The sequence below is a fragment of the Corvus moneduloides genome, chromosome 7, assembly GCF_009650955.1.
Source record: "Corvus moneduloides isolate bCorMon1 chromosome 7, bCorMon1.pri, whole genome shotgun sequence".
Lineage (NCBI taxonomy): Eukaryota > Metazoa > Chordata > Aves > Passeriformes > Corvidae > Corvus > Corvus moneduloides.
Window position 1 is genome coordinate 35,985,004 of NC_045482.1, and position 26,527 is coordinate 36,011,530.

General features: G+C 39.2%; 1 protein-coding gene across 12 annotated transcripts in view; it reads right to left on the reverse strand.

Annotated features, from left to right (window-relative positions):
- The window catches only part of GTDC1 (glycosyltransferase like domain containing 1), a 172,626-nt gene that overhangs the window by 105,793 nt on the left and 40,306 nt on the right, over window positions 1-26,527 (reverse strand). For 10 of the 12 annotated variants that reach the window (XM_032114027.1, XM_032114031.1, XM_032114030.1 and 7 more), the window contains one exon: window positions 13,115-13,325. In XM_032114027.1, the coding sequence (XP_031969918.1) occupies window positions 13,115-13,296 (182 nt within the window). In that variant the 5' untranslated portion in view covers window positions 13,297-13,325. Of the gene's footprint in view, window positions 1-13,114; window positions 13,326-26,527 lie in introns of those variants that run through there. The other 2 variants (XM_032114037.1, XM_032114029.1) reach the window with 2 other exon arrangements.

Consider the following 26,527-nt stretch of genomic DNA (forward strand, 5'->3'; position numbering starts at 1 on the left):
TGCCCACGGCTCCCAGCCACACGGCTGCTCCACAAGCCAGAGCATTTTGCAAAATGCAGAATGACAAGCCTGAAAAAAGGTTACGACTAATTAAAGTCTGTAGCAGGGCACAGTTGAAAGAGAGTTCAAAAGTAGATGTTAGAGAGAAAGTCATCTTAAATATATATATTTTAAATGTTTCTCAAATCCAGTGTTTTGTCCCCAGCCACAAACATGCCTCGCTTTCCACATGGCTCCTTGCAGACCTGGAATTAAGATGTGAACTATGCAAACCCAACCAACCCCAATGGTTTTGCTTCCAGGTCACTCCACAGCTGAGAACGAGCTCATTTTTTCAGCTTCCAGACCAAAAGTCTCTAACAGCACTACAAGAGTACTCAAAAATGGACTGGATCCAGCTTCGAATATGATAAACTTCCCAAGGCTCAGTGAAACAGTGGTCAATGAATTTTAGCTTGAAGTACCAAAGAGTAATTTGTGAGTTCTGTACCATCTAAGTCTAATTTTAACACAGCCACAAATTATATTGTTTATTCACATGAACTTAATTCAACTCCTCTTTGGGGCAGTTAAACTTGAAACCTACCAACAGGAAGGTAACCAAACAATTTTTTCTGCCACAATAAAAGGCTGGTATGAATTAATGATTTCACCAATTTTACAGCATACATTCTTCTAGAGTTTATTTAATAAATTCAAAAATTAAAATGCTACTGCTTTCTTATTCTAAATGCATAACCTCCTCAAAAAGACTGTTCCCAGACATTTAAAAGAAAAAAATTGTGTTTTACAATAGGAAAAGGGAGCACACCGCATTTCAAAATCCATTAAAATATAAAATTCTGGTTACAGGCTCAACAATCTGCCTAATTAGTTTTTTCTAATTAGCAGGATGCTCTAACCTCTTTAATAAGACTTCTGTGGACAGAATGTTCCATACTGGTTATCCATCTGAGGAAAAAACTAAACAAATACTTCTGAAGTGCAGCTAATAGAACAAACGTGGTTGGGCTTCATGGTCAGAAGCCTGCTCTGGCATATAATAGTGGCAATCTGCAAAAACATGAAATATTCTACCTTGGATACACTACTGCTCACACTAAACACCCCTCTGGATTTTAAGGACAAAATAAAAGATCTTACATGGACAAGCAGCAACGAAGTTACAGTTTTAAACCCCGTGCTGGAAGGTAAAATAAATAAATAAAATAATATTCAAAAAAATAAATTTAAAAACAAAATAAAATATGCATGGACCAGACACCATGGAAAAGTGAGCTGAAGAGATAATGGGAAGGCAAATACCGCAGTGATGCTGTAACAACCCAGAGCGTGGCTGCAAAGGCGTTTGGCTGCACTGCAAAGCATTTGCTCAGTGCACACAGCTTTTGCACCTTCCTCTTCCTCATTCAGAGTCTTAGCGTGTACCTAACAATTAACAAGCAACAGTACTGTCTCCAAATCCCATTTTATCCAATAAAAAACATTCTCATTATTCCCTTGTATCAACCATGCCGTTCAAGAACTATGGGTTAAGAGAAATGGGGAGCCCCAGCAGTATCTGTGACCAGAGGAAAACTCTGCAGATAAAGAAAACTCAGGCCCCTGGCTCCATTAGGAGTTTGGAGAGCAGCTGCTGAGCTTCATCTCAACAGCTGAAATATCCTTTATACTCCTTAAAAATGCAGGAAGCACACAAGCATCTCAAACTCCCTCCCTGCCACCAATTCATTCACCCCGATTCCACCCATGGCCCCAACATGTTGGTCTCATCACCCATCAGCAGACAGGAAAACTATTATATCCTTCACTTTTTTCCAATCAGTATCTAGGAAAACAAGAGCCATGTGCAAAATATAATCTAAGAACAGTCTCTTGAAAAGCTCCTGCTAATGACAGGAGGTACAGAGGCACCATAAATATTGACTTCAAACATGCTGAGCCCCAGAGACCCCACGCACTCCACAATGTCAATGACCTTCCATGCAGCTGTTAGCATTGGAAATTAGGATTTTTCAAGTACAGATGCTTACTTTAATGCTGAATTTATATTCCACTCATCATAGCATAGCATGGTTAACAGTTGGACTTGATGCTCTTAGAGGTTTTTGCCAACCTTAATGATTCTGAGTCTATAATTAAAATCTAATATTTTTCTTGTGTATTGAAATGTAAAACTATATAAAAGTATTTTCCAGTGTGTTTACACCAGAATGAGTATTATTTCAAGGCAAGACCACTCTCCAGGTTCTCTGCTCCATGTTAAAAAAAAAATGAAAGAAAATGTAGGTTTTATTATCTCTAACTCATGATGCAATTTTCAATAAATACATTAGACTCTGGTTTTCCAGATTCTTTTGTGGCAATTACTCTTTTCTGACACTCCTCCCTACCATTCCTGCCTATGGATCTTTTGTCTTTTGGGGGCAAGACCTGAGGTCTGTGTTTACAGCACTTCAGACCTGAATGCCTCAACAGCCACAGAAACCACTGAAAACTGATTCCAGACCAGGCCAGGCCCACAGGATCCTCTGCAGGGCTGGTATTAAACCTCAGAAGAGCAAGTTCTGCTGCAAACCAGATCTCACCTTGAGTAGATGGCAACGCAAAGTCTAGAGGAGGTAAAGATGAGGGCTCTGTAATCAAGTCCTCGTCCAAAAAAGTCTCTTAACTGGAAAACATCATTTGAGTCATCAGTAACCAAAATGGTCAATTGACTCCACACAAGTGAACTTCCCCAGTCAGGACCTTGAAGATTTGTGAAAGTCATGGAGAAACACAAGGACACCAAAAATTTGCTCCTGGGATAACTGAGCGTCACAAATACCAACAGCTGTCCCACACCTGATGGTAACTCAAGTTCCTCCCAAAGCACCCACCCACCTTTTTTCCTCCCACTTTGACGCTTTACAGCTAAGACTTGAGGATGTAACAATAAATTGGAACCAACTTTAGTCTAGGATGATGACAACAAAGAAGGAATTCAAGGGGTAAAGTAAAAAAAAAAAAAAAGAACAAGAAAATGGTCACTCTATTAACAAAAGAAAAAAAAAACCTCAAAAACCTGCCAAAACCTCCCCCAAAATTCATCTCCTCTTCTTGCATAGTTTTAGCATCTTTAGCACTATTTCTCCAAATACATTTGGCAGATAAAATTTTTAACTGTTAAGTTTTTAATAAAATTGACTACCAGGAAATTTCTGCATTAAAAATAATTTAAAATAATTCAATTCCTCAGGGTTTAAGCATAGAGATGTCGCTATGCATGATCACTGCTCCATGTTTAGCGAGTTACAACTCTTCTGCCATGAGTAGGAAATGCGTTTTGCTCACAAAAGCCAAAGGCACTGTCAAACCTGCAGCAATCTGCAGAACATTAGGAAAAAAATGCCTGCAAACTAACTGTTACTAGATAATGGTCCCATTTATCATTCTTAAATTCCATCTTTAATTAAAAATGGGATATTCTCTTACATAAATAAAAAATTGCAGATGTTCTCAAATCACTCCCCTTCAATTTTTTAGTTTTTCCATATATAATATACATAGAATTACGTGTTCAGGAATTTTCTCATGTTATTACATAATACCTAAATACATGCAGATTTTTCCATATTCTATTTAGATACACATCATTTTACATTGAGTATGCTATGCTAAAAAGTATTAGCACTCAAAGAAAACATGATAACAGAAATCAATAGGAATACCATTTAACTGCAAGAAAAATAGAATTTGAAGTAAATTTTCTATTGCTCTACCCATAATAATTTACACCTTTTCTTTTTGAAACATTTGGTAAATCACTAGTTTAAAAGACTGATGGAGTTACATCAGGTAAGGTGGTGCGAGAGAAACCTTAGCTCCACTCTAAATACATTTTTCCCCATATAATTCTTTGAAATACTGCTAAAAGGCATAAATTCTTCCAGTAATTCTGCAACAAGAAAGTCATGTATTTGCTTTCAATGTTGTAGCCACTGCTGTTTCCTTCATTCTTTCTTCAAGTTGCAACTAGACAGAAATAGAAGTTCAAGCGTGCAACAAGTAAAATGGAAATTAAGAGAGCTGAAACAAAAAAATGATGAACAAGAAGGCAAGGTTATAAACATAAACAATAAAAACAGTCAGCGCTCTGAAATGGAAAGCATTCTTTAAAATGACTGTGTCCACTGGACCATCAGAGTAAATGTGCAGGAGGAAGGGAGGAAAAGACAGGGACAAAGGACAAAGGCAAGAAAGGAAAAATACTGTCCAAGGGAATAAGGAAATGGTGGAAGTCTGCATTACTGAAAGATGAACAAAAAAAAGTCTTTCAGTTGCTTTGTATTCATCAAAGATATTCCAATTAATAGACACAATGTATGTATTCCTAATATTTGTTTTGAAGGGAAGTTAAATCTATCATCATAATGACTCGAAGTCTACCAATAACAGGTACCATTCCCAAGATACTTAGGCTGAGACGTATAAAAGGGAAGAGGAGGAGGAAATAAATTGATCAAACTGTGGTTTGAGGGAGTCAGAAGTTGATCCTAAATTAAATGTTTTCCATTGCACCACAATTTGGCACATAGATTGTAATCAAACTCCTGCTTAGGTATGTGTTGCTTATTTAGGGAAGAAACGATATCATAATCCACAAAATTAAATGGTTTATGTGTCAGTTTAGGGTAGCATTTCTGTTTGATACATAATGGCCTTTATGAAGCAACCATCCATCCACAACCACCCTCACCCACCGTGCCTTAGCTCACACCAGAGTGGGCTCCAAGATTATGGCCTAAGTCCCTTGGCTGAAACTACACCAGGACATCATGGCCCTTGGAGAGCATCCAGTGGACTCCGGCCTTGTTTTAGGAACATTCAGTCTTGTAATCCCAGAGGAATTGAGAAAATAAAATCTGAAAACACCTTTGGGCACATTTTCCAGAGTGACCACGGACCTGGTCAGTGCCTTCAAAATCCGCACTGAAACTCACGGATACCCACAGCAGGTGCTAACAGCCCTCAGAGGCAAAAAAAGAATCCTGGAATGGTTCGGGTTGGAAGGGACCTTAGAGATCATCCGCTTCCAAAACCCCTGCCATTGGAACCTTGGTTGCTCCAAGCCCCATCCAAGCTGGCTCCCAGGTACAGGCACATGGGCTGAAATAGGTAAGGAAAGACCTCTGGAATCTTGGTCTGTTGAAGACTGGAAACTGAGCTGTCACAACTACCTGAACCAAGACTGTCAAACTTCTTTGGGTCAAGTTAAAGCATACCAAAACCCCCCCTCAAAAATATATATATTTGTAGTAGTGTTAAGGTAGGTCATCTCCCAAAATTACTTTGCTAAAATCAGTTTGTACAATGTAAAATTCCTTTTCACTATGCATCAATTCACAAAACCCAGTCTAGTTGTGAGTACTCATTAAGAAAATTAGTTATTTATTTCACCAGAACATAAAGCTATAAATCTAAATCACGTGCAAGGCAAGTATCTGACAAAATTTTTATATATAAGTTTATATAATATTTACTTCTTAGCTAAAAAAAAAAAAATTGAGATAAAAAAAAAAAGCAGCACCGAAAAAAAGGAAAAAAAAAAAAATCATTATTTTTTCTCTTTATTAGATGCAAACTAAAGCTTTTTTTACTTTCCCTTTGGAAGATCAAATTAGTGTTATGGGCTGGAATGACAATGAATTGTGGAAAGTATCATATTCTTTATAATATAGTAGTGTATATGTTTGTTATTTGGAAACAGAAATGTAATCCATAACTAATCTAAAAATAAAATATATACACAGCAACCATTTAAAAGGACAGATAAAATCCTCATTAAAATCCTAAGTGCAGAAATACTGAATCATAATGCACAATTTCATTACATTTTACTGCCAGCAATGTAAATATCAATTCTCCAGGTGATTCATAAAATTCATTTTAGAAAGAAAAATAAGGATTTCACCCGGCATTTGAGAACATAAAGGAAAACACATGCTAGGGTTTGAAAACCCAGACTGTTCTTTCCTTCTCTCATCAGAATATTTTGCTGGAATTTCAGCAAATCTTTTACACATCAAACAGACAACTGCCATTTCACATTAGCACTTTGTACAGATCACCCCCAGCAGTCCCAGCCCGTGTCCTTCCCGGCCCTGCACCTCTCCCTGCATCGTCTTCATCGTTCCCATCTTACTTCTGCCAAATCTCAGCTCCCATATATACACTCCCCCTGACTTCAAAGGAAGGAGCCTGCATTTAAACTCAGTTAAACCCTCTTTTAACTATCCAAATTGTGAAATTGCCTAATAATGGGAGAGTATTTAAGGAAAAAAAAAAAAAAAAGCATGTTGGACAAATTAACCAAGTAAAGTTTTTGGAGGGAAGAGTGCATGTGGGGGTTTCCACACAAAAACGTAAAGAAAACCTGTCACTTTTAAAATGAATAGCTACCATCTGCCAGCATTTTATCTGAGGCAAAGTTGATTAATGCAAAGTGAATGTTTAAGATCACATTGCTGTCTGCCTGAATAAATTTCAGGTAGTTTACTTGGGAGATTTTTTTGTCCTATTTCTTAGAAGTTTTTTTTGCTGTTCTTATTGGATCGCCCCCTCCAAGTTTTTCAGCAGCTAGAGCTAAGAATAAAAACATTTGTTCTTAAATCATGGTGCTGTACAAGGACTTTCGAGCAGCAGAGTATTGTTTCTGACCCCTTCAGAACAAGAGAATTCATCTGCATCAAAAGGACACCCCATCTCCTTCATCGGCTTCACAAAAACTTTTCAGGCAGCCTCTCTCCATCATACTGAAAAGGAAATTTTCGCAGTCTGGTTGTGAGCAGAGAAACAACAGCAGTGCTGTTATCCTCAATAGGAAATTATTTTGCCTCTAGGCCTTCCCTAATTTTTTACCTCATTTTTTAACTGGGTTTTTTTACTAGATTAAATTCTTTTTACCAATTATTTAATGATTTGCTTTTATTTACACTGTCTTACCCATTAAAAAAAAAAAAGCAAACCAATTATAGATTCTAAACCTTTTCTTCGTTAACTTTTAACACCTTGGTTTATATTAGTGTTCTGTTAAAAATCATTCTCAAATCCGTTTGATAATATACTCCCCTTCAGAAGTTCTCTCTGACCAATAACATTTTCAGGAGAAGTTTCCAGAACAGGCTTTGGGCAATTTTTACCTAAATCAAACAAAACCCAGTTTTACACATGCATTCCCATGTTACGTTTTTCCAGCATCAGATGGCCTCCAAGTTCTCCCTCAGCAGAGAGAATTTCACACCCCTTATCCAGGCTGGGACACCCTCTATTATCCAGGGCTACAGCAGTGGAGGGCATCATCTGTGCTAAGTGGTGGAGCTTCGTGCCGTTCCATATGGACGTATATTCTCCCTGCTTACACTCGAAGCTGGCTGGACACCAGCCAGCTCTGGTCAGAAGTCACCAAGTTGTTTTAGCTCAGTACATGGTGCCTGTGTCTCGTATCTCAGTAGGGTTTATTGGTTTAGGCTCAACATGGTGCTAGGACGGCCATCTGGCCCCCGGAGCGGAGCGAACTCCCAGCCAGCTCCCTCGGAGCGTGGGCAGGACAAACGTGTGTGCGTTTGCACCAGCCCGTGTGAACTAACCTGGGTGAACTCCAACGATTTGTTCAGGGGGAAAAAAATGCGAGCAAATTTAGCACTAATGGAATGAAAGAAGTAATGACCCTTTGTTCAGAGAGGGAGCGGAAAAGCGGAGCGCTGGGTGAAGCAGTGGCTCCCACACCCTCCTTTGGGCACCTCCACAGCAAGGTGAGAATGTGGATATTTGTACCCATCAGTGAGTTACACCCACATGGTATTTTTAATCAAAAAAGTGTTTAAGGCCAGCTTGGATAGGGCTTGGAGAAACCTGGTCTAGTGGAAGGTGCCCCTGCCCATGGCAGAGGGGTTGGAACAACACGGTCACCTGCAAACCAACCCAGGCTGTGATTATGTGTTTCTAGGAGACTTGAACCCTGTCCTTATGGGATACTGGATATTACATTAGGTCACCTTATACATTCATGCCTTTACACCAGCTCATCAAAGCACAAGGGAGCTCTAGGAGCACATTCCACTGTGCCTCACACAGAACTGCAGTTGAAACACACGGAGCAACAAAGATGCAGTGAAACCAACACCACCTTGGACAGAAAATTATTCAGTAATTCCAAAGAGATGAGCCATGTCCCATCTTCAAATGCAATGAATTTGAACAGTAACATCAAAGTACACACTCTTAGTAGTTAATGCTATGAATGGGATTTATGTTTATTCACCTATATATAGAAGCAAACACCATAAAATATGCCCAAAAAATCCCAAACAGTATCAGATTAACTTTTTTTTTTAATTTGTAGGTAAAGGGTTATCTTCTTTTAACTAATGTACTACTCATACATACAATTTATTCATTCCTTACCTGAGAATTATGAGGGCCAAATTCAAGGAAGGCCTCTAATGCAGGACACATTATTGCAGTTCCTACAAAGATTATATAAACATTTCCAGTATTCCACAGAAAGATGTAAACAGGCACAGATGTTTCCAGCACAAATGGGTATCTGTGTATTCAGATTTAATGAAATTTGCCCTGCCCTGCTTTGAGTCACATCCTCAAACACCTTCTCCAGGGCATGCAGGAACGTTTCTGAAAACAAAATATCTAGAAAGCAGTTAAATCCTCAAGTTTGCAAATGCTCACACATCCACACAGTGTTATGTTTTCAGTAGGATTGAACTACTCACAGGAATAAAAATTTAAAAGATTGCTGGTTTTAAGATATTTAGGGGACACAGCCCACCAGTTAATAAAGATTTCACTCTATAATAAGGTGTTTTCTCCTTATAGAATAGAACAAAAGAATCAGAACTGAAACAGTCTTAAATCTAGTAGTTTTGATAGAATATTAAAAATAAAACCCAAAATCAAAAAACAACCACATCTACATTACATACTGTTGAAATATACTCTCCTTTGCTGAACACCCCACCTCCAGGTTGGGGGTTTTTTCAGAGCTCTATTAATTGAAAACAATAATTTGTTTTCTCTTTTCTAAAATGTAAAAAGCACAGAATTTGTCTTTAAAATATAGCTGTCAGATATCAAGGGGTATATATATGCTAACATTGACCCTAGGGGTATTTCAGGGCTAGAATCTGTTACAAATAAAATCTTTATTCATATGAACAGCTACCTGGGGGGCAATACTCAATGTTATACATAATATTTATATATATATATTTAAAATAATCTAGCAGTGCTATTAAAACACACTGGAAGCTACACTGAATTTAGTCACTCTCTTTTACAGATCTAAGTCTTACACTCCTAACTTTTGGGGGTATGAATCACTTTCTGTAGAGGATAGCTCCTAAATTATAAACTCCTTTCATCTAATGTGTCATACCAGTGTTTTACTATCTGTAATTTAATAGATTGTTCACTGTAAGAAAGGAAATAGCTACAAGAAAAATGAAAGCTTTTTTTTTCAATAAATTGTGAAACAGCATTTTCAAATTTGAGAACTATCCTTGAGTCAAGAAGAAAAACAAGGCTAAAATTTATTTTTTTTTTACACATTTTCTAGAATTACAAAATAGTCACTGTGTGCTATGGAAAACAACTTTAGGCTAAAGATCAGACATCCACATTTATCAAGGAGTTGAAGCTGTCTGAAGGAAGTTGAGAGACAAAGCAGTGAACACAGCAGTTTTGCAGAGTGACAGCAGCCTGAGGAGGCTCTGCTGGACCTTCCAAATGGATGGAATGAAGAAGATAATATCCCACCAACTGCTCACAAAACTCTCAGATTGTTGAAAGCCTTGTCTAGAGAAAGCAGACAGTAATTCCTCCCTTTTTCAGTGCATTTCAAATGCTGTGATTTGGAAACTACCACCACAAGAATGAAACTACTCGTACAAACACAACATCCAAACACCTCCTTTCTAATTAAGGAAAAATTGTGTGTGACTCTACAGCAATTAAAACTCAATCTGTGGCTGCTGCACATCAATCTATGAGACCATTTCAAATTTTATAGGCAAGTGATCCACCTTCATATTCTCCTTCTGGCCTTCCAAGTTGAAGGGACTCTGCACGCCCAGGCTTCCCGTTCCTCAGGACTCCCATGCTCCTCTCAGGAGATGAAGGAAGACATGAGCTGGTTTAACACACTGCTCAACAAAGCCAGGAGAACAGAAAAGCAACACTTTTCTGGAGAAATGCAGCACAGACTTTGCATTGGGGAATTAATATAAATCCACGCAGTACTGCAGATCAAACACTGAGTGTCCGGTATCTTCCGTAACAGCTCCGCGTGCTCCCTGTGGAGGGTGAGGACACCTTCTCCTTGTGACAGTCCTGGGGAAATCTCCACGTTCTTGAGAACATGATGGTACTGCACACCAAGAGAGCAGCCGTACAGCTCACAAAAGTTACATTAAATGCCTTGTTTGTTACCAACTCAGCTTTAGTTCTTGCTCAAGGGAGGACATGTCTGTTCTCTGATAAAACAATTAGCAAGTTCATCACAGAAACTCTCTGCTCACTGCAGAGTATCTGAATTTAACATCTACAGCTCTGCACTGCATCCTTTGTTTCAAAAGCACTTTTTAAGACTGCTCCTTAACTCACTGTCACATTTAAACTAACAAACCTTCTTCCTCCCAAAGATCAGCTTATACGGATAGAAGTCTAAGTCCTTTAAAACATATCTACACTACTCTAAAATGTATCTAACATCAGACTTAACGGCATCAGTATTACTTCTCACACACACCAGGATCTTGAAATAAAGTACAGTTTGAACATAAAGATTTAGTAAGGCAGCTCCATTATCAGAAGTGTTTGCACTTGAAATATCCGTGACCTTTCTGCATTATTAAACACACAAATAAAAACAAGGTATTTACAAAATGTCACATTTATGAAAAGCACTTATAAAAGAAAGGGGTTTTTTCCGTAAATAATGTCAATATTATAAGTAATGCAAATTTGGTATTTTCCACGACCTCACAAGAAGGTTGAAATATTTAAATGTGCAATTCTAAACACAGAGTCCTGCCAGTTTGCAGTGGAATTTTGTCTTTGCAAACTACTACCTGGGAAGCTGATCTTCAGTGGTTACTGGAAAGCTTAGAAATAACAGAATTAACATTAATTTTACTCAATGGTTTTTTCTAATAGGAAAGTAGCCATCCTTACTAGGTTGCAGTCTGATACACTTATACTTTCAATTTAATAGAATAATCGAAACATTCAATTACAAAACAAACATTAAAAATGTGCAAGTAAAGTAGAAGGTACCTCTAATCAGTTTTCCTCTCACCAGCCATATCAGCCCTTGATCCTAAAATTTTATGCTGCCTTCGAGGACAAGGTACAAATTCTATTTTAACCATCCCATCTTTGTCAACTTTGACTGTTTGATTCCCTCCGCTCCAACCCGAACAGCACCAGCAAAGAAAACGCTTTCCTCTCCTTAAGATGCTCCATTGGTTAGATCACATTTATTTGCTGTCAATAAAGGTTGTATTTGCACATAAGTCTATGACAGATTGCAAGTTTATTAACTTCAACTGAGTTTTCAGGCTGCTGAGTTGAGGTTTTTTTGTTGGGTTGTTGGGTTTTTTGTGGGATTTTGTTTTTTTTTTGGTTTTTTTGTCAGCGCTCCCTCCCCCCTTTCCCCAAGATGTGGGTTACTTGACAAATTGGAGTTAAGTTATCTTAGGTCAATGTAACTGTAAGTTAAACTAATGAAGTGTATGTCTATGAGTGATGTCTGATTAGTTTAATACAGTTAGTGCTGGACAGCTTGGGCTGCTGACCTTGAAGGAACACAGATAACATTGTGATGCGTTGGAGGATGTGGTTGTGATACAAGACAAATTTACATAACAGTTTGTCATGTACACTCCTCCAAAACAAAACTGTTGCAAAAAGAAAGCAAGAGGAAACCAAGGCTAAATGCCTCGCACAAGACAAAGCAGGGAAAATTAATTATAACATTCGGCTTGGGGTGGGAGATTATTTTAAATGGGAGCCAAAAGCAGGCACAGAAAAGGTGTACATTTACACACTACATGTTCCAAGATGGGTTAGGCATTGTGCTGGCTAGCACTGAGCAAATGCAGCCTTCTACAGCCCAAATCTACTCTAGAAAAATGAGATTCCTTCCTCAAGAAGCACCTACTCACTCAAGGTAACAAATACCAGACCCAATTCTGAACTGCAACTTGTTGGCACATCGTTCAGGTGTGCTCAGAGGCCTGCTGAAGCTCATTCTGCTGCTGAAAAGCAGCTAAAAGAACCCTGTACATGAACAGTCTCTCCCCCTGAAGGTGTACAGTCCCCCCACAAGGCTCTGCGTGCTCTGAGCAGGGCTCTATCTCGCTGCTCCAGACAATCACCTCGCCACATCTCATCTGATCAGGTAGGCCAAGCAAAACTGCTGGGTTTAGAGACAGCTTGGCTCTGGAGTGACTGATTCTCACTATATGATAGCTATCTTGTTGACCTAAATAGCCTGCTTTTATCAGCCCAGGTTCTAGCTGCTGGAAATTTGCCACTTACATAAATGTATAATTGACACCCACAGCTGCTGCCATGTTACGGAACCGGACCATCATTAAGATACAACTGCTCCCTTAATCCTCCAGGTCAGCCTGAGCAGGACACTGATAAATCAGACTTGCTAATAGATACATGGGAGGGCACGTGAGGAAGCTTGCAGTGTTCATATCTGTGCCATCTCAGCCTAATCTGTGAAGTACAGTTTAAACCTTTCAGAATAACTGAGCTCATATGATAAATTTCAAATAAGAGACACACATACATGTACAGACATCAGGTATCCAGATACTGAGAGACTCTCACGGACTGGAGATGCAAGACAAAAGAGTCTAGGAAATTCTAAATAAAACATGTAATTTCCCAGTTATACCCCAAGAAGAAAAACCTGAGTTGCCCACTGCAAGTCTCTAATTGCTCCCACATACACCCTTGCATGCACACAAGGATTAAGCTCAAGAGACCTGGTTGAAGACATCTCTGTAATTTGATTTTAGAAATTATTCAATCCCTTGTTTACCTGTAATTAGAACTTGTTGGCACTGTTTGCATGAAATAAAGAGCAGAAGTCCGTGCCTTCCAATGCCACTTCTTAGCTGGAAGTGTGCAGAGAACACAATCTTCTTGTAGCTCTTCCTGGAGGAGATCCATCAGCTGTTTGTGGGAACCACCATAAAAGGGTTCAATGAGAAGGACACTCATTTTCCAAGTACTTCAGAACTGTTTGAAATCTGAAAATGAAAACAGAGACATATTTTACTTTAGAAACATATCTTTATTATTATTACTTCAGAAAATTATATTGGAAGAAGAAGAAATATATTGCAAGGCCTTATAGTGTCTTCATTTTTCCCATAAAATTAAGCCTTAATATTGTATTAATGAGTTTACTTCAGAAAAGGCTACTTAGCAATTACGATGACTAGACTATTTTGACCTTTAAAAGATACTGTCTGTAATTTTTAAATTAATCAAAATGTGCAGGACTTAAGAACACATTGTATTAAAGATTTATGGGTTCGTTTTCAATCAGGTATCTAAAAGCACCTTTACTTTACACACTAACTCTGAAATACTGTCAATTATTCCATAGCTTAGGATGTAGCTTATTCATTCTTATATAGGTTTCCCTCCTCTTCCTGGTGGCAGAGAAAATTAGAGAGCAATTCAAACACACTTCAGCCAGAACAGTTGCTAGTAACAGTGATTTGGGTAAGTGACTTAAAGGCAGAGCAGCTTGGGGAGATGCAGTTGGGGCATCCCCCAGGACACTCTCCTGCATCACTGGGAGCTGGGATCACCACCCCAGCAAAAACAGAAGATGCAAACCATCTTATTTCTTCTGAATACTCCAAAGTGGGTGGAAGAGAACACTAGAGGAGGCTCAAGGAAGCTCTGAGATAAGCAGCCACAGAGCTGCTAGCAAACAGGATGCAGAATGTGCTGCCCAAAGCAAGGGGACAGATGAAAACCCGGTGACTATTGCTCATCGCCCTCATGAGTCACACCCTTGGGGTACTCAAAAGCTGCTTTTCACATGCTTTGAGCAAAACCATCACACACAAAAGCTGAAAACAAAACTCTGAAAGGTGTTCACCATCCACAAACACCTCTCTCATGGTTTCTCTCTCAACACTCCCGAAGAAGGATGGACTCTCTACCAAACTCAGTTACTCAGGACTTGTGTTTGACACTATACATTGCAAGACCGTACACCCATTTCCTGACCTGCAATTTCTAGTGGTTTCAGACTGTAATCCTTATCTTGCCAAAACCTCTGGTGACAAGAAGTGAGAATTCAACAGAGAACTACATACTCTCTTGAAAATCTCAATCATCATCTCAACCATAGTTGAGAAATCTAGTTCGATTCAAGATCAGGATAAAAATATTATGTATTCTGCAATCAGAGGGCAGAAAACAAATGAAAAGCCTTTTAAGTGCACTGCAGCTATCAAAAGATAATTAACCAGTGACAAAAATTCAAACACTAAATCAATTTAATTGGGAAACAAAACATAAGAAACCTTTAGGTAGCTTTTTGTTGTTGGCCCACCATGGTGCCAGATGAAATGGTGACGTAGAGCTTCTGGGTCATTACAGAACAATCAGCAAGAGAAAAAACATTCCATGCTCCAACTTTCTTGCCCTAATCCATCCTGGATTCAAGTTATCATTTGCTCTATTATTCACTCCCCCATAATGTTTCAAATAAATTACTTGTTTTAACAAACGTGTTCTTTGCAAAATCAAAAAGAAAGCCATCTGGAAGCAGAGACTTCACTCCATTTTGGAGCTTGCTTCTTTTCAGGTAGCAGAACAGTTTCTGATCTCTTTTCCACTGACCTAATTTCAAAAAAATCACACTTTTGAGATCACTGACGTTTTCTGAATTTACAATGATGTAACCAAAATCATACTCTCTCCTCCAAAGCCCTTTTGGAGCCGGCAGGGTAATAACTGCTATAAAAACACAAGCTGTGGTTTAGAATCTGCACTATTCACCTAAAGAACAATTTGTAATTAATCATGCTATGCTTGTCATCAAATGCCACCGAAAATTTAATTCAAAGGACTAATGTTTTATAAATTCAGCCCCTAAAAACGGGGGTATGTGAAAAGTTGGTAAATGCCACTGAGTCAGTCACTCGGGGAGGCTTGCAACTAATTTACAAATCATTAGCAGTATCAGTAATAAAACAATTTGTTCATGAAACATCTGATCAAATCACACTTCACCAGACTAGTTCTGAAACTGGTTTTATCACCAGGTTTAGCTGAACCCACACTGTGCTCTTTGGTTTTATTTTGCACCAGTTTTCACTGTACATCCCTCATGGGGACAGAGAATGACTGTACATGCTGACGGTAAGAGATTGCTCAGTCCTCGTGTTTCCTCCTGCTTAAAGACCCTGACATTTAGTTAATTATTCTGCATTTACCTACCTTTAGATCTATTAGTGAAACTGCATGATGCAAATATTACACAAGTATTGCCATACAATAAACCCCCTTTGGCTATTTACATTGGGAAACTGGGTTGAAATCGTGGATGTGTCGTGGAGTGGGTGTTAAGATAGCTCTTGATATGTAATTCTTCACAATAACACTCACAGACCCCGTGGCAGCAGCCCGTGAGGGTGACAATCAGCAATGACACATTTTTTTCAGAGACGACCTAAAGCTCAAAGGTTTTCTTACAAAACTCACTCACCCAAAAAAATTTAGGTGCTGCTTATTGAAATCCTCACTAGCATTTGTTGGATTCTGTTGTCGTGTGATCTCTGTACATTACCAGGAATATACATCAAATTCAATTTAGAAAAAAATGTTATAATGTTATTTAAGAAGGAGTATATGGTTTATTTTATTCTTTTTTGTTGTTTGTTTTTAAATAAGATACTACCTACGTAAGATACTACTAAAGGATAATGGCAGTACAATACATGTCACATTCACTTCAGGGCTTGACTAAGATGGAGCAATGAAAAAGTCAATAAATTTTCTGTTTTTAAAAGATACACTGATAATGCTAAGGAAATTATATTATATATAACTAATAATTTCTTGTACTTAGAAAGACACAGAGGAGGTAGAACAGAGTCATTTGGCTCATATTTCACCCACATGACTTCCAGTTTTGTTCACATACAAAAATAACAGCTATTATTTTTGCTTTATTTCCCTTGACCCAGCCAAGTTAAGGTAAATATGTACCATAAACTCCTCAGCGGTCTCCAAAAGACACAGCTGATAAATGGCCTGAGAACATTCACCGTATCTGATGGAATGCAATCCTCAATTAAATATAAATCACTCCAGGTATTCTTTTCCCCATTTCAAAGAAAACAACAAATATTAGAAAAACAGAACTGCTTCCCCTTTCTCATTACAGTATTTCCTCTCTGGAGCCAGCAATCCTGGGTGTTCCTCAAACAGCTCAACCCCATCCACAACAGCTGCAGGATCCTTTCCTTTGAAAGTTTCCTACTCTGTCTTTACCATACAGAGCAGCACATTCTTCAGGATACACATTACACATCTGACAGAAAAAATCCTTCCAAGTGGTAACAGTGTCAAAATGACATGACTAATACAGAGGTATACTGAAGTACTGAGAAGTGTAGGTGGGTAATTAGGTGCTGTCTCAAAGCCAGCAGCTCACAGTGACATTCAGCCAGGACTTTTGTCACTTGCTGCAGTTCTACCCCACACTGAAACATGGCAAGTGATGGAGTCCCTGAAAGGGCCACTACTGTTTGAACATTAGTTTTAATTTAATTTAATTTCCTTTTAAAAGGAAGTCAGAGTACTGTACAGAGTAATAAATAAAAATTTACTTTAAAAGCATGGAAGAATTAACTGTTCAACCAGCCACAAAACCATGGCTTCTTTTTAAACTCTAGGTGAACATCAACTTAGATATTTTTGTTAACCAACCTAGGCAGAGAAAACCCACCATTTTCCACAATTTATTAAAAAATACACATTCACTCTGTCTTACAGAAGTGTGGTTTCACAAACATCAGCACAGCTCACATCAAGAAGCCATAATTAGCTCTGTTCATTGACATACTCAGACAACATAAATTACAGAGCACGTTTAAATATCTGTCCAACAAAACAGCTGAGCAACCATCCAAACCCAAAGGAATAATTGTTAATATATTCCACAGGTAGAGATCTGCTATTAGTTACAGGAAGTAAGGTATATAGTTTCAGTAATGGTTGTTTTAACCGTCACAGTCCCACACGTATGAGAAATTTATTCCACCACCGTATCCGAGCACACGTGGTTCAGCGTCTCATAACTCAACCCACGGCAAAACCCACCAGGTACGAACTGTGGACATCAACATACTTAAACCTTTGATGGTTTCACATAAACACACTGCAATGGCCGATACAGGCAAAAAATTTCCATGTTCCATGCTGCAATAAAACAGGATTTTCCAAAGGACTATTAAGAATCTTTACCTTTCCTTCTCTGCCCCTTCACCCTCCCATCCCCACCTGAAGTGGGGAGGTGGTATAAATACACACACATACAGAGATTGAAAGAGCCTGCATTGCCCTCCCACGCATGACAGTGACTCACTGAAACCCTGGAGCTGTACCTTAAACACAATCACATTTTAAGGTTTGACCAAAATTTAACTTGAATTTAGATCACCCAAAAGTACCGGCTCTGAGGTTTGTCATTACTAAACTGCATAAGCGAAAATGACAATTTATCTTTTATATAAATCAACTGGAAAAAGCAAGAAGTCCTCCACTTCTTTTGAGAATGTGGTAAACCAAAATCGTTCACCTGTATTTGGATGGCTGAGCAGCAGTAACGTTAATTTACTGGTGACACCCATAAGCCACAGTCTGGTCCATGCATACAACCTGAGAGTTGCAAACACCTACAGAATGCCAAAATCTATCATTACCAGGAGGCAGCAAGGAATGAAACCTGCATGGATTGCCCAGCCTGCTTTGGTTTCACTAAAACACCACATCTCGTTTTTACTGTGCTTATGATCTACTCATACAAGGGCATGGAGTGATAGAACAAGACGAACGGCTTTAAACTGAAGGAAGGTAGGTTTAGATTAGAAATTAGGAGGAAATTCTTCCCTGTGAGGGTGGGGAGGCCCTGGCACAGCATTCCCAGAGAAGCTGTGGCTGCCCCATCCCTGGAAGTGTCCAAGACCAGGTTGGATGGGGCTTGGAGCACCCTGGGACAGGGGAAGGTGTCCCTGTTCGTGGCAGGGGGTGGATCTGGATGGGCTTTAAGGTCCCTTCCAACCCAAACCATTCTCTGATGCTATGATGCAATCAGAATTGCAAACAATATAATTTTTAAAGAATTGGTTTGATTTTAAGTGAACTGTGAGGATTGCCAGGTTCAGTTCTTACACCTGTGTTTTCAACCCTGAGATGGAACAGCAGGAATCGGAAGTCAGAGTCTGAAGATGTCCCATGGCTATCAATCCAGAGACACCCTGACACAAGAGACAGTAAAGGCTCCTTTTGGAGTTTATGCATTTAGAAAGTAACGTGTTGTAAAATCTGCACATTACTCTGTGAATGCTAAGTTAACAATACTGCTATAAATCCTTAGGAAAAAGTTGTTAATGCATATGCAGTGTATGCATTTTAAAACTCAGTATTTAAATTGTTTTACTATTTTGTCTAAGCAAAGGCACTAATGACCTTCATAATTTTCTGTTGTAAATTAAATTTGTTTTTTTCCAGCTACAGAAGAGCAAAAAAAATTTAATCCCTATACTTCTCTCTGCACCTTCTTCCTCTGACACAGTCTGAGACTGTCATAAATACTTTGTATCTATACTTCTAGCCATCCTCAATCAACATCTTTGAAGATCTTAATCTATATTGAATAAATTATTGCAATTTATTCTTTTCTTCCAGTGGAGCACGACATCTGTGCATCACATTTATGGTTAACTCAAAACCACAACAGTCAACACTACCTCGGTGGGGAAGCCTCCATCCCCCCTTGGAGCACAGCACTCCAAAGATACATTTTCAGGGAAATTTCTCTGACTGATGTGCTGATCCTCAGTACATTGAGAATGGCAATTACAATACAAAAGTTGGTTTCTTTGTGTCTAATCGAATCTCCTAAATTCTATACACAGGACTAAATACTGCTTAGGACAAGGTATGAGGGATACTCAGTACTCTGTAAAACTATTTTCACAAATTCAGATTAACAAAGGCAAATAAAGCATTGTTAATATTTAATTACAATATGATTTTTCTTCCAAAGAAAGGCAAAATAGAAGGGAAAGAGACACAGAAGAGGTGTGATGGAGAACCAGCGCCACACTCCACCAGGGAAACGACTACAGCCACGATCACCCATCACCAGCAAACCCAATCAACTCTTCCACAGGGTTTGTTCCTCTGTCTCCTCCCTTTAATGGTCCAAATACATTTATAGAAGTTGACACGAGTATGCTGCAGAGTAGTAGGTATTAAATAATTACCTTCACAAAAAGTTTTATATTCTTTTGAGCAGCTCTTTCACCATTAACAGGATTTTATTAAAAAAGGGAAAATAAAAAAAAAAAAATACAGATCTAATATGAGAGTATAACCTCATATGAGAGTATGCCAGGTTTGCAATTGGATTTGAGAGAAAATTAGTTATTCTGATTTAACAGTTAATTATAAGCTCCCATTTGCCATGTAATTCAGAAGCCTGGAAAAATGAAAGCTGATTTTAACAGAGACTGCTAAAGTTGTTAAATGGTACATTGGCTTTATCCAACTTACTTGCAGCATGTTTATAGTACTTGAAGGATCAACACAGTTTACAGGACTCAACATTTCCAGTGCTGCACCTATGACTGTAAATTTAATAGCACTGATGATGCTTACATTAAGTTTAAATAGATGAAGGATCCTTGATTTAGAGTATCTCTGAGAGGAGAGGGAACTAATAGGTGTGGTAATGGGAGATGTAGCACTATTTTTAAACTTGACAGGAGACATATTAGTTGCTAGTTCCCTATTATAGAAAAAGTCCCAGTCTGGTAATAATGGGCTGGCATTTTGAAATTCCCCCGATTTATTAGGAATATGATGAGAAATGTTCTCCACACACTCTGAGTTTCAGACCAGTTTCTGTACAGAAAGGTAAGAATTACAATGTGCATTCATGGCCAGTTAAGGAACATACGTATTCATTTTTAAAAAGTCACAAATATTTTAACTAATTTTATTTGAAAGTCACAGTCTACAGTTCATATTAGCTGATTGATTAAAAGCCAAAGCACTTGCTAGAAGACATCATTAGTCACTCTGTGAGGTAATAAAAATCACCCTACATGAAAAAGTTGGTTTGTTTTCCCCAGCAAACTTGAAGTAGCAAAACACTAAGTGAAGAGCAAATCACTCTTGTATCAACAAAATTTGGGATTGAGAACTTCAACTGCTCTTGTACAAAAGCTGGAATTGCAAGAGTTAATTTAAACATTAATTTAAACATTAGGCTTGGTAGCCTGAGATGTTTGGCAGCAACACTTGAGTGGGCACAAGCCAGATTTATTTTGCAGTCAGAAGGTATCCCTTTGAATATGTGATGGAAGGATCTGCATCTTCAGTCACACCTTGAGTCCACGAAGAGGATGGAATGAGATCTACTGTCAAATCAAGTTCAACTGTGAAATCAGGGAGGGGTCCCACACACAGGAGCAATTCTGAGGGCAGCTGGCCAGAAAGCCAACCCTGTCCTGGGCTGCATCCAAAGCCATGGGGGCAGCAGGTTGAGAGAGCGGATTCTGCCCCTCTGCTCCCATGAGATGCCACCTGCAGAGCTGCATCCGGGTCTAGGGTCCTCAGTAAAAGAGGGATGTGGACTTGGTAAAGCCAGGCTGGGAGAGCTGGGGGTGTTCCCCTGGAGAAGAGAAGGCTCTGGGGAAACCTTAGAGCCCCTTCCAGGGCCTAAAGGAGCTCCAGGAGAGCTGAAGAGGGACTGGGGACAAGGGATGGAGGGACAGGACACAGGGAACAGATTCACACTGACAGGGTTAGATGAGATATGAGGACAAAATTCTTCCCTGTGAGGGTGGGGAGGCCCTGGCACAGGTTGCCCCATCCCTGGAAGTACCCAAAGCCACATTGGGCAGGGCTTAGAGCAATCAGGGATAGTGGAAGGTATCCCTGCCCATGGCAGGGGGTGGAACAGAAGGAGTTTTACGGTCTCTTCCAACCCAAACCATTCTGTGATGCAAAGTTCACAAGACATGTAAGATTACTCCAAAATTTATTTCAACCACAATGGAAAATGGACTTCAAAAAGGGGAGCCAAATGTACCTGCCATGCTTTTCACCTTAAGACCTGCAACACAAGCAATTTAAATGACAGTTATGAGGATTTTGCCAACCTATAAAATCCTTCACCAAGGGAAGACAATAAATGATCACATTATTGTTTGTTTATAAGATGCAACATTTAAGTACTAGATCCATACAGAAGTGTGGGTATGACGCTCTTGTGATTCACTAAGTAACTTCAAGGATTAAATGCTACCTGTACAAAAAAGTCCTCAGTTTCAAATATTAAGTACTAAATTTCAACAAATGCAATAACATTTTGGTCTTTCACTTGCCCAATTCTTTTCACCTCAGGAGAGAGCTGAACCAAGGCTTCACGCTATGAAGCCACGAGAACAGAAACACCTCTCATTAACTTCTGTGCAGTCAGCACCACGTTATGGCTTTCAGAAACCCCTCGGAAGCTCGCAGAGTCAATAGCAAACACCACACAACACTGAACGAGGGCTTCATACAGCACTAAACATATTTTTCCATGTTAACAATATTTATATCCTATTTCCAACTTGACATGCAGATGATATGTTACCCACATCAATTTATAAAACTAGCACAATGGGAGTTGCCAATTTGATTTAGTGGTGCAGCACCCTGTTTCCTGTAAATAATTTCCCTACCAGGCTTTCACTAAGCCCTCTGAAAGGGCTCTAAAAATATTAAAGGCTGCAGATTCTGGCCAAAATGCTTTCTGACAGCTCACTGCAAGTGTTCCCCAGCATCTCTGCTGACCCAAGAATAGCAAATTTAATGACTTAAGTCACTTGTTTCCATCCTCTTGTCTGCAGAGCTTGCAAAACACTTCAAGGATTGGCTTAAAGCAATGAAGAAAAGTGTATTCATACATTTTATTTTACTTCACAAGTATCAGAAAGTTAAGAGGTCTGCCTCCTCCACTGGGAAGTATCTATGGATACACACATTGCAGAAAGCTGAAAAACACTGACACAAGTTAAATAAACATGTCTGGTATCATCTGCCAATTGAAATGGTGAGCATTGCAGGAAATATTTGTTTTCCATGAATAAAAGTGATACACAAGCATCTCAAAACAATCTGTTTTGGAAGGTTATTTTGGTTGTTTTGTAAACAAGTTTAGGTTCTGAGCTGATGTTTTCAAAACAGATACTGCAAAGCGAATAAATATTCATGTCTGGGGGAGACCCTAACAGACATGAAACAAGTGTGGCCCTTTTTAGCAGTGCCACAGATAAAGCAAGGCAAGGACACTCACAGAGGACATCAAGATGTAAATTTTTTCCTTGAAGTTTCTCAGATGGCTGAAAAGTGCCATTAAAATCATTATGCTCAAAAAAGCAGGGGCCTTAAAACCTTGGCTTTTATTGCACATAAGAAATTCTGGCTATAACCCACCATCAGCACTGCAGTCTTTAAAAAAAAGAACTAAAAACAGGGATTTTTTTAAATTTGACTTCATTATAAATCACTAAGGTATCAGTACAACTCACTTAGGATTTCAGCTTTAGGGTCGCTTGGGAATCATTTCTGCACCTGTCTAAAAAGAGTCTAAAAACCATTTACTCTGCTTGAGCAACTGGCCACACTTGGAACTTTTCTTCAAAACCTGAAAGTCCTTATCAAAATAAAACATCCTGCTCAACTAAACCAAAATTATGCTGTCACTTAGCTACTTCCACTTATACCACCACAGAACCTGCAGAACCCAGCACATTCCTCCCACACACTGGTACAACACTAAGAATCACAGAATAGTTTGGGTTTGAAGAGACCTTAAAGGTTATCTTGTTCCAACCCTGCAGGCAAGGACACCTTACACTAGGCCAGACTGCTCCACACCCCACCCAGCCTGGCCTTGAACACTTCCAGGATTGGGAGCTCAGGAACATTAAGTATAGTTTATAATAGCCAGGACTACAGGATTGCAGAGGAAAAAAAATATTCACTGCAGGGCTCAGAGCTGAAGAAACTATTTTAAGGTCATTACTGGAAGATCCTAACTATTTAAACTTTAGCTGGCTATTAGTAGGTGCTCTTGCTGACACTGCTGATAAAAATCCCAGAAATACCATTACAAGGCAACGCAAGAAACCGCTCACACCTCACGCACGCAAAGTCTGTGCTTAATATTCCCACTTCTTCATTTCAAAGCCACAAAGATCCCAGGCTTTGCCAGCAAGTTAAAGAGCTGTTCTGACTCCTACTAAAGACATCAGGGTTGTGCAGTTACTCTGGCCATTGGGAAATTTTTGGCAATACCACTAGTTAAGCATTCACAGCAGCCATAAGCAGCTCTTGGAGATCTGGACAGCAGCAGAATATGGAGAGTTTGGGAATACCTCTGTAATCAAGGCAGTGTTACCTCACAACAGTATTTCATGTGCAATCAGACCCGCAGCAATGCTACAGCTGAAACTCCTGGTTGTTTTTTATGTACAAAGGACATGGACCTGTTGGAGTGGATGCAAAGGAGGCCACGAGGATGCTCTGAGAGCTGGAGCCCCTCAGCTCTGAATCCAGGCAGGGAGAGCTAGGAATGTTCACCTGGAGCAAAGAACGCTTTGGGGAAACCTTAGAGCCCCTTCCAGTGCCCAGAGGGGCTCCAGGAGAGCTGGAGAGGGACTGGGGACAAGGGGTGGAGTGACAGGACAAGGGGGAATGGCTTCAAACTGATAATAGAGTGAGATTAGAGATTTGGAAGTGCTTGGGTTGTGGAGGTAACATTAAACCTATATTCAGTTATCGATTTATGCTGTGATTTTCAAAAATCACTTTTAGTAAGTGGATCTGAAGCCAAGAGAGGCATTACATGGGCCTTTCCACAGAATGAATGGTGCAGGTCTTTCTAAATCTTTTCAGATCTCATCTTCCCATCAGTGTTTAAGAGACTGATCCCACAAAGCTTTGTCAGCAATAGATACTTGAAGTTGCTTATGAAACTGATTTAGCCCCACATTTAAAGCAGAAATAAATCTGGAAGACACTCCACTCTCCCACTTTGACCACTGGAGATAAAACATAATTGAGAGAGGGAAAAGGGCAGAAAGGGGAAGAATAAGTTCCCTCCAGAAAATATACATGGTGGAAAAAAACACAGACAGGGTACCCAAATTAAGCAATACCAAGCAAATGCTTTGAGAAAAAGGAATTATTTCCACCTATCTGCATTGATCACACACATGCTTCCACTGACAAGAACCTAATCCAGACTCTGCCTGTTCATCTCAAAGTGGTTATGAAGCCATGTGTGAGGTGCATTCAACATCCTCTAAGATGAACAGAATCTGTTTTGCATGCCAATATCCTTGGAGAGAGCAATATTCATGCAAGATGATTCAAGCTACTCTTCAGAGCTGCATCACTCTGCCTCCCCATTGAAGCTCTGAATGAGCATGGGCAAGAGACATCCATAAACCATTTTTCCTAGAGTCTATACACAGTTGGTTTCTTAACACTCACGGAAACATCTTCTTGGGCATTAACAGAATGACTTAGAAAAAAAGTCTGCTTTTTCTCTTTAGAGCTGAGTTTCTTTTCAAGCTGTGTAACACCACTTGATATTTAGTTTAGCTACTCAACCAAGCATCAGCCTTCAATGTATCCAAGGTGCAGAATGGTTGACTAACACAGACCATTTCACTTGTTTGGGCTTATTTACAAATACCACTTACATACTGCTGGCATTTATAATGACACCTGGGATGTTGCTGACACACCACTACGTTTGTAAAGTTGGAGTCTACAGGCACAGTGGATTCTAAGAAACGTGCTGGGAAATACACACAGCGTTTCCTTTGACTGTAACTAGAATGGTTATTTTGACTATATCCTATCTGAATAGGGAAAAGAGCTTCAGAAACAAGGTTTAGCAAGGCTAATCCCCCACTGATTTTCTTATCACTCAACACTATTTCACTCAATTACTTTTGTCAACAATTTTCCCAAAAATTTCCTCCTGACCACATTACAGGGTTGCTTAAATTATACCATAGAGACACATTCATGCATACACAGAATTTCACATATTTCTGACTATTGTTGCCTACTGACTTGTTATTCCAAAGCCCACAGTCTCTAAATACTACACTTCAGTCCTAGAAACCTTGACACAGTGTTTGATGACAGAAAAATACTTGGTTTGGTTTTGTGTGTATATAGGCAGACTCTAAGGAATTTACCTTACAGTGGAAACAAAAATGGAATATAGATGATTTATTCAGCTTTGCAGTGCCAAAAGAGTCCTAACCTGTATTAACATGCCCCAAGCCCAGAAGTGTCCAAGGCCAGGTTGGACAGGGCTTGGAGCAACCTGGGATAGTGGAAGGTATGCCAGCCCACGGCAAGGGGTTGAAACTACATCGCTTTTAAGGTCCCTCACAACCCAAACCATTCTGATTCTAAAATAAAGCAAAGCACTAGATCTGTGTACATGCTCAAATTGCAAGCAATTTGTAAGAAAAAACTTGGATTCTCACACAGAATACAATATAACTTCTAACCAAACATTGACGATTGTTCTGGTTAAATATGCTTTAAACAACAATTCTATCTCCTCCCTCCAAACCCTAAATCGTACTACACCTTCTGCCTGGGGTTTTCCCATTATTAACAACAAAAGGTTTCATTTATCTGCTTTTATCCAAAAATGCTGAAGAGCTTAACAAACATTAATTAAACCTCACAACACTCCTGTGAGGTAGGTAGGTATTGTTATCTCTGCTTTACAGATGAGAAAACTTGAATTAAAAATTGTGATTTACACCATTTCCCAACAGTAGCTCTATAATAAAACCAAGAGCAGAAGAAAGGAGTAGTGACTTGTATGTCCCTACTCCCAGCCACCACAGTACACATTCTCTTTCAAACCAGCAGGACTTTACTTGACGCTTTGCCATATGTGAGAAAAATATTCTGAAAAACAGTGTTAGTTTATCATTAGCATCATCCCTTCTAAGAAAATACAGACAAATACATCTTTTACCCAGATCATACTTCCATTATTTCATTATGAAAATGAGACAAAATTGTATCCTCTTCATCTGGATAGCTGATGAATTCCATCTTCAAAAGGAAAATCCACACTTCTTGAAACCATATGAATTGT